The sequence below is a fragment of the Microtus pennsylvanicus genome, chromosome 13 (assembly GCF_037038515.1).
Source record: "Microtus pennsylvanicus isolate mMicPen1 chromosome 13, mMicPen1.hap1, whole genome shotgun sequence".
In the NCBI taxonomy this organism is placed as follows: Eukaryota; Metazoa; Chordata; class Mammalia; order Rodentia; family Cricetidae; genus Microtus; species Microtus pennsylvanicus.
Window position 1 is genome coordinate 61,206,472 of NC_134591.1, and position 9,103 is coordinate 61,215,574.

Consider the following 9,103-nt stretch of genomic DNA (forward strand, 5'->3'; position numbering starts at 1 on the left):
TCATGGAGTCATTCTTTCCCCTAGAATGTTGGTGAAGCTAGAAGGTTCCTGGGCAATGCTTTGATCAGGGAGTGGTGGTGCCCAGGTGGATCTCTGTGAGTTCAAGGCCAGCCTGGTCTACAAAGCGAGTTCCAGGACAGCCAAGACTGTTTCACAGAGAAACCCTGTCTTGGAAAGAAAAAAAAAAGTAGAAGACAGAGAGATGGTTTAGCAGATGAAGCAGAAAAGCTCGGCAGCCTGAGTTCTATCCGGGGGACTCCACATGCATGCAGCACACACCGATGACACACAGACACACACAGATAGATATACAGACACAGACATACAGTGACACGCACAGATTCACACAGACACACACACACAGGCCGCACATACACAGACTCACACAGGCACATGTCTAGGCACACGCATGCACACACAGACTCACGCAAAGACACTGGCACACAGGAACAGACTCACATACACAGTAAGAAAAGAGAAGAGGATAAAGTCAGAGCCTGAGGTTTTCTCTGCAGAGGGAAGGGGCATGTTCAGACGCCCTGGGGTGGACGGGAGTTTAGAGTTATCAGGGAATGAATAGCTGTGGAGTTGAAGCTTGTGGGGCTCTCAGAAGAACTCCTTCCTGAATGTCCCCGGGAGCTGTGGCCTCAGGTGCAGGGTTTCTAGGCTTCCCTTAATGCCCCCTAGCTTATTCAACTCACAATAAATAGTCGTGGGGGTGTGTACAGTGACGAGTCCCTTTTTATAAACGTGGATGCTTAGGCTCAGAGATCCCAAAGCTATGTGACGTGACGATAGAGCTACCACTTTACGCTGCCATCACCTCCACACCACACCATCACCTCCACACCACACCGTAAGGCAGCCTGAATGGCTCCGAAAGTCCTCATCTAAGAGAGATAGCAGAGCAGGATTTAGGGGAGGGACCTTGCCTCCGGTTACAGAACTGGAAGGTAGCGTGGTTTAGCTCACCCTGGGGGAGAGGCGACTGGGAGAAGGAGAGGGAAAGGCTATCAGGGAGGTTATGTGGAGGAAAGGGTGTGATTGGAGGTGGTCTGGGACTTTCAGTTTCCCTGGTAGAGGGACTTCCCCTTCGTGGGGGATTTTGGCTGGAAAGTTATAAGCAATCCAAATTTCACTGTCCGGAGAATCTTTCCTTAGAGGTCCCCAGGAGTTGAAAAGAAACTAAAAGTCATGAAAAGGGAGGGAGTCCAGGCAAGGGCAGGCTCGCCACAGCCTAGATAACTGGGTTGAGTTTCTGGTGACCTCATCAAGCTTGGGGAATTGAGCCAGGAGCACGAGCCTCTGCTATCAGGGCAACCGAGCCCCACGGAACTCAACTGGGCAGAGAATGTGCCCATCCAACCAACGTCTGTGCCATCAACCCTGCCCTGGCACCAGGAACACCCCCCCCCCCTTCCCAAACCCTCACGAATACACTTCGGAGGAAAATACGGGGAAGGAAAAACAAACGTTCAGGACAGCCTAAAATTCTGGAACGGAATTTTCAGGCCTCCCCTGAGGTGGCCCAGAATCCATAGGAAGGCTCAAGGCCTAGAATTGACAGGTGGATCACAGAACTGATTTCTGCTGACAGTTGAGCCCAGAGAGCCCAGGCTCATGAAAAGCAACGCTGGGTCCAGAAGCCAGGATTTGAGGGTCTTGAGGGTCTTGGCCCTCTCCTCGGTGGACTCCTCTTTGCTGAGCCCCTTGCCACTGCTGTCTACCTGAAGTGTTTTTTTCTGGCTGCCTCCAGCTGAGCCTAGCACCTGGTGCCTTTTTTTTTTTTCTTTGCTGGTGCTGGCCTTTGTTGTAGTTATAGCTATCAAAGCTCCAACACTGGGCTTAGCTTCCTTCCTCTGTCAATGGGAACTCTGATGGCTGTACCTCCGGGGTCCTGGGATAAGGTACTCAGTCAGCGCCATAAGCCACCAGCATTACCATCTGTCAGTCCTGCCTGGCTCGCTGAAGATCTCTCCCGTGTTCAGGGATTTCCTTCACTCTACACCCGGGAAGTTCTTGTTTCAGTCAGTTAGCTTCTTCCCAGGCCCTCCCCTGCTGCCTACCCCGCCCGCCCAGCAGTGCTCCGAAGCCTGGGTACTTCCTGGATGACCTCATACACAGCAGAAACCAGAGGCCCAGATTTCCCGAGGAGGGGGGTTAGTCCTGCCATAAAAACCTGCCTGTTGTCCCTCGGGTCACTAGCCTTTGGCTCAGGAAATATGTGAATCTATGTACAGAAGCAAGGCAAGCTCTAGTGGCCTCCTGACACCTTCCTGGACGCCCCTGAACCCCTCAAGGCACGATTCAATTCAGCAACTCCCTGAACTCCCCTCCCAAGCCCAGCCTCAGTCAATGGATGTTTCACTGGCTCTCACCCAAAACAGGAAAGGAGGGGGCAGCATCACCCTCCCCCCATTGTCTCTCACTCATTCTCAGTAGCCTAGGATCCTGTCTCCCAGACTTGTCCCAGGCTAGCCCTTCCTTCCACCCCTACCTACAGAGAAAATTCGCTGCTTCTACTCTCTCTTCTCCTCCTCCACAAGGCCCACAGGCCTCATCTAACCCTGAATCTCTCTCTTCCCTCCCTTAAGTCACCGAAGGTCTCTTCCACTAGATAGAAAACACGTGTGAGCAGGGACCCTGCGGCTCAACACCGAACCCTCTCTAGTGTGAGCAGGGGAGATTCTGGTAAGTCTTCATGAGTGTGGATTAGGGGCTCACCTTCTCACTGTGCAACAAATTAAGGCCAAAGGAGAGAGAAAACTAGCAATAGAGTCAAGCAAGAGACTGGTCCGGACCAGATCTGAGTTTTCTAGCCAGACAGATGCTTCAGGAGATTCGAACCCCGGAGCTGAAAACCAGACAGTGCCAAATAGGACTCCCTAGAGCCTCTAGGAGAACCAAGCCCCCCCAGAAGTGTCCTCCTATCCCAAGGCTTCATGTTTGCTATTTTTACCATTAGAAAGCTCACTGGCATCTACTCTCAGGCCTGCTAGAGGGTGCCTTTTGTTTGTTTGTTTAGAGATAGGGTTTTCCTGTAACTGCCCTGACTGTTGCCCGGAAACTAGCTTTGTAGACCAGGCTGACCTTGAACTCTGTCTCCTGAGTGCTGGGATTAAAGGTATGAGCCACCGTGCCCAGTGAGGGTACCTTTTTAAATTTTCTTTTTAATTTTTATGAGTCTGGCTGTTTTTGCCTGCTTGTCTGTGTGTACCTACAAAGTGAAGAAGAAGAAGAAGAAGAGGAGGAGGAGGAGGAGGAGGAGGAGGAGGAGGAGGAAGAGGAGGAGGAGGAGGAAGACGACGACAGCTGGGAATTGAACCCAGGTCCTCAGAGTTCCTTTTATTCATTTGTTTGTTTATTTCAGCACAGGTTCGCATTGTGCAACCCTGGCTGTCCTGGAACTCGCTCTGTGCACCAGGCTGGGATTGAACTCAGAGAGTCCAACTGCCTCTGCCTCCCGAGTGCTGGGATTAAAGTTTTTGTTTATTTACTTTATGTGAATTGGTCGTTTGCCTTTATATATGTGTGTGAGGGTGTCAGAACCCTGGAACTGAAGTTACAGACAATTTTGAGCTGCCATGTGGTTGCTGGGAATTGAACCCTGGTCCTTGGGATAAGCAGCCAGTGCTTTTAACCACTGAGCCATCTCTCCAGCCCCCAATGCTGGGATTAAAGGCTTATGTCTCTACCACTCGGCCCTGTTCTTTATTTAGAGAGAACGTCCTCTTCTTTCCTCTGCCCTTTGATAGGCCTGCCCTCGGAGCAGGTCCGGGCTCCTGTCAGGGGGTTCATTTCCCACGGCAAGGGTCTCTTACAAGAACTGGGACAGATGGAGATGTCAATGCATAGGTCTCTAGTTATGACAGTTTCATGTCCCCACCCATCCCAACCACTGAGCCATCTCTCCAGCCCCCTTAGCTTTCTTACACAACTCAGGACCTACTAAGACATGATACTGCTCACAGCTGCATGGGCCCTTCTACAGGTAATCCAGGGACCTTCTCAGGCCAGTCTGATGTAGGCAGTTCTTCAGCTGAGGCTCTCTCTACTCAAGGGACACCTCCAGGTTATAGCAAGTGGACCTGGACAGTCCGCTGTAGTCTCAGTGGCCCACAGAGGCGCACAAGCCCCCGGGACGGTTCACGAAATAGTCACTCTTGGCACACCGGTGCACACCGTTAATCCCAGCATTCCGGAGGCAGAGGCAGGTGGATCTCTGTGAGTTCGAGACCAGCCTGGTCTACAGAGCTAGTCTACAAAGCAAGTTCCAGGACAGCCAGGAGTGTTACAGAGAAAAACCTTGTATCTGGGAAAAAGGGGGGGGGGCACTTTTCAGTCTCTACACTTACAGATCTCCCTCGGCCTCACACACACTCAGCACAGACCCGTTGCATTCAGAGTCGCCAGCACAGTCTCAAGGAAGGCCAAGCATCCACACAGAAAATCTCAGAGTTGCCAGCTGTCACCAAAGCTCTCTAACGCTTGAATACACAGAACCAAACAGAGCTGCAGGCTCACCCAACAACAAATGCACCCACCTAGGGTCTCACAAAGTCACACACACACAATCACAAGGCCATACAAAGTCACACACAGCGAACAGACACACAGTTGCACGCAGATTCTGGGAGTCTCGGAACAATGGGAGCATTGTCTGAGTTGGCAGCAGCTGGGGAGAAAGGAGCCACAGTGTGGACAGGAGGCCATGGGGGCTGCTGGACGGCGGCCTCCAAAGTTCCAGCATCTTTCCTTTTCCAGAAGTTAGGTTCTGCCGGGACCTCTATTTGCTGAGGGCCTGACACCCCCTCCTCAGCCTCCTGGGATGTTTGGTGAAGACGCAGAGCTCTTAGGGGATCTGGGCCCTCATGCTCTTCCTTCTGGAATCTTCCCAGAGACTTGTCTTTCTCTCCACCAGGCAGTGCCTGGAAAGCAGGAGCCTGGAGATCCACTCCTGACCTCTGAGTCCAGCCCCTCCAGGACTCACACTGTCTGAATCCCGCTAGGCGGTCCGGGCAGCGCCTGGCAGCACTGTGGGTCTCCTATTGTGGTGGAGACAGAGAGCATGTCAGGACGTCCACCCCTTAGTGTTGTAAGTGCCCTGCAGTGGGGACATGGTGCCCTTCCCTGTTTCCAAATAATTCTTCTTGCCTCTCACCCTCATGGGATAGTCCGGTTCTCAATAAGAAATTATTCAGGGGTTTTTCACCCTTAGCTATTCGTAGCTGCTGTATGCCTCCAGGCAAGCCACTCTGCTATCCTGAACCCGGAGTAAAATGAGAGGCTAGTCAGGAGTGTCAGAGTCAGGGGGGGATTGAAGGGCACAGGAGTAAACACAGAATACAGATGCCATGCTACCTCACCCCTCTATGGTCACATCTGTGGGGAGTTGGGCACTGGAGTGTCTCCATACCTCACAGCTTCTAGCTTGGCAGGAGGCCTCCCCTAGGAGGGAAGGACATGCCGAGCAGTTCAAGACACAGCCTGCTTTTGCAACACTTGGCTTCCTCCAGCCCCCATTCCTGTCCCACTGGGGGACAAGAGGAAGTAGCTGTCCATACGCGAACACGTATCTGGGCCCAACCAAGAACTCTGGGGTTCTCACTGGCCTACCTGGGCCAAAGAAGGAAACAGAAAAGGACCAAGGTCTCCAAACAGGGTGGGTTTTTGGGGGTTATCCCTAATGCTGTGTCACAGATGTAGAGGAAGTCCAAATGTCTTCCCTCGCTTTAGGGAACTGGCTGGCGTTTGCAGTCTGCGGGGTCTCGCTGGCATTATGTTACCTGTATGGGGAAGCCCGGCATGTGAGAGGAGGGGAAACCTGGCCTAAATCAGTTATATGTCAACCGCTTCTGAGCCTCAGGGTCTTTTGCTTCAAAGTGGGATAAAGATACACAGACACAAACACAGACACACACACACAGACACAGACACACAGACAGACACACAGACAGACACACAGACAGACAGACAGACACACACACACACACACACACACACACACCCTGCAACCCCTGCCATGGGCTTGGTAATGAATGGACCCAGGCTGCAGGAAGGAGAAACTGGTCACCAACAGACGGAGAAGAGAGACTGTAGGATCTTACCACTCCGGCCAGAGGGACCCCAAGTTAGGTCAGACCCCCAGGTTGTTTGCAGTAGACTGGTAGGAATGTGACTTCGGACCCGAGGGGGCGTCGAACTCAGAGTATGGGAGGGTGTGGGGTGCTGTGGGAGTTTGGTCAAATTTCTAGAGCATAACTCAGGACCAGCCGTCTGACGAGTCAGGACATGTGAGCCCTTCCAAGAGTTCAAGGAGCCAGAGTAGAGCCAGGGAATGAGGGCCTCTCCTCTGTGGAGTAGGACTCAGGCTGAAAGTGAGGCGGTGTGAGCAAGGAATGACGGAGTGCTTCTTCCTCGACGGTCCCCTCCCAGTTCATCTCCCGGCGGGACCGGGAAGCTCTCCTTCCCACACCGAACCCTACCTGTCCCTAGTAATGCCTTGTGATGGGGGAACCAGATGGCTGGCTTTGCCCACTGCACGAGAGGGGCCCGAGCCCGACCCCGCCTCCGCCCCCGATTGGGTGCTCATTTAAATGTCCGGCCCCGCCCCGAGCCCCGGGCGAATACATATAGGCGGCTCGGCGGGCGGCGGGCGGCATTCTGGCGCGGAGCGCAGCGGCGGCGGGCGCAGCTAGCAGGTCGGCTGCGGAGTGGGGGTGCAGCGCGCTTTGCCCCCGTACCCCTCCCCCTCGGACGCAGCCCCACCCCTCCGCCCGCCCGGCCGTCCCAGCCGAACTATCCCCTGCGGCGCCAGCGCGGGGCGGCTCCGGGCGCCCCTAGCAGACCCCCATCATGGGCAGCCAGAGCTCCAAGGCTCCCCGGGGCGACGTGACCGCCGAGGAGGCAGCGGGCGCTTCCCCCGCGAAGGCCAACGGACAGGTGGGTGCGCTCGGCGCGGCGGGCCCCGGTCCCCTACCCGCGCGCCTCGCCCCCTCTGGGGCCCAGGGCCGGGGCCGCGCGCTTTGTCCGGCCCGGGACACGCGGCGCCCCCTCCCCCGCCCGGTCCCTTTGTTCTCGGCGCCGCAGCCCCCGCGGGCGAACGAGGGGAGGGGCGGGAGGGGGCGCCGGCCGGGCTCGCCGCCTTCTTTGTTCGTGCCCGGACCGCGGGCGCTGCCCCCAGGCCGCCCCGAAGGCCGCGCGTGAAACAAAGGCGCTGCTAGGCCGCGCCAAGGGGGCGTTCGAGGCCGCGGGACCGGTGCTGGGCCCCCAGGGAGCCCCATCTGCAGCCCGGACCTCGGCGGCCCGCGGTGGCTTTTGAAACGGCGGGGAGCAGAGATGTGGGGAGACTCTGGGGTGGATGGGGGCTGTTCACACAAAGCTGGAGCCTGGGAAAATAGGCCGTCCAGGTGCAGGGAGTCAGCGCCCCGGGACTGCTTCCCGCCCAATAGCTCCGGGCAAGGCTTGCCCACCAGCCCGGGATCCGGGCTCGGTGAGGTTCCGCGCGGAAAATAGAGATCGCGCCCCGGGGAGGGGGGTGGGGGCCCGTACCCCAGCGCCTCCTGCTGGCTGTGATCGGTCCAGCGCGCCTGTGAGGGGCGAGGGCGATGTTGGATGGGAGTGAGGCCAAAGCCAGACTTGGGTTACTGCAGACCCCGGTAGTAGGTTCCGTCGCCTGCAGGGAGCCAGAAGCGGGCTGGGGGAGGGAGAGAAGGGCCCCGGCCCTCACTGCTGTCTCCTCTGCCCCGCAGGAGAATGGCCATGTGAAAAGCAATGGAGACTTAACCCCCAAGGGTGAAGGGGAGTCACCACCCGTGAACGGAACAGATGAGGCAGCTGGGGCTACTGGCGACGCCATCGAGCCAGCGCCCCCTAGCCAGGAAGCTGAGGCCAAGGGGGAGGTCGCCCCCAAGGAGACACCCAAGAAGAAGAAGAAATTCTCCTTCAAGAAGCCTTTCAAATTGAGTGGCCTGTCCTTCAAGAGAAATCGGAAGGAGGGTGGGGGTGATTCTTCGGCCTCCTCACCGACAGAGGAAGAGCAGGAGCAGGGGGAGATCAGCGCCTGCAGCGAAGAGGGCACTGCTCAAGAAGGGAAGGCCGCCGCCACCCCTGAAAGCCAAGAGCCCCAGGCCAAGGGGGCAGAGGCTAGTGCAGCCTCCAAGGGAGGAGACACGGAAGAGGAGGCAGGGCCCCAGGCTGCAGAGCCATCCACTCCCTCGGGGCCCGAGAGTGGCCCTGCATCAGCCAGCGCTGAGCAGAATGAGTAGCTGGGTGGGGGCAGGTGGGTGATCTCCTAAGCTGCAAAAACTGTGCTGTCCTTGTGAGGTCACTGCCTGGACCCGGTGCCCTGGCTGCCTTCCTGTGCCCAGAAAGGGGCTTGTTGCCCCCTTCCAGCCACGTTCCCTCCCTACTGTGGATTCTCCCATCAGCCATCTGGTCTTACTCTTAAGGCCAGTTGAAGATGGCCCCTTACGGTTTCCCAAGTTAGGTTAGTGATGTGAAATGCTCCTGTCCCTACCTCCTTCCTACCCAGGCCCCACCCCTGCAGAAGGCAATTGCTGGCTTTTCTCCCAATTCTTTTCCAAGTACGTTTTGTTTATTCTACTTCCAAAGCCCCTGAGCCAGAAGTGGGGGCTTATACTCCTAAACCCTGAGTGTCCAGCCTTTTCCCTGTTGAGTTTTTAGTCTCTTGTGCTGTGCCTAGTGGCACCTGGGCTGGGGAGGACATTGCCCCTGTCTGGGTTTTATAACTGTCTTACTCAAGTTCAAGCCTCCAGCTTGTGAATCAACCGCCTCTGACTTGATAGGCAAGTATTAGGCTTTGGGGCGGGAGGAAGGTCTGTGATGTGAAACAACTTTTTGTTGTCTTTTCCCCCTCCCATCGTTGTAAATAACTTTTAATGGCCAAACCCCAGATTTGTACTTTTTTTTTTCTAACTGCTAAAACCATTCTCTTCCACCTGGATTTACTGTAACATTTGGAAAAAGAATAAATGTTGTCCCTTTAGTGGTGATTTAATGAGTGGTCTTCTGGGTCATGGGGTAGAAGACTGGGGCAACCAGAAGACGCCAGGTGAGTCCAAGGAGCTTTCTGGGTGTGAGA

General features: G+C 55.7%; 1 protein-coding gene across 1 annotated transcript; it reads left to right on the plus strand.

Annotated features, from left to right (window-relative positions):
- The first annotated feature begins 6,657 nt into the window (after positions 1-6,657).
- Marcksl1 (MARCKS like 1) lies at positions 6,658-9,007 on the plus strand. Its single transcript, XM_075947100.1, has 2 exons — positions 6,658-6,942; positions 7,752-9,007. The coding sequence occupies exons 1-2, from the start codon at positions 6,856-6,858 to the stop codon at positions 8,265-8,267; spliced, it is 603 nt and encodes a 200-aa protein (XP_075803215.1). The 5' UTR covers positions 6,658-6,855; the 3' UTR covers positions 8,268-9,007.
- Positions 9,008-9,103: the final 96 nt, after the last annotated feature.

Coding starts and splice junctions, on each gene's coding strand:
- Marcksl1 (XM_075947100.1), top strand. CDS start 6,856: ATGGGCAGCCAGAGCTCCAAGGCTCCCCGGGGCGACGTGACCGCCGAG. Junction 6,943..7,751: donor CCGCGAAGGCCAACGGACAG/GTGGGTGCGCTC, acceptor TCTGCCCCGCAG/GAGAATGGCCATGTGAAAAG.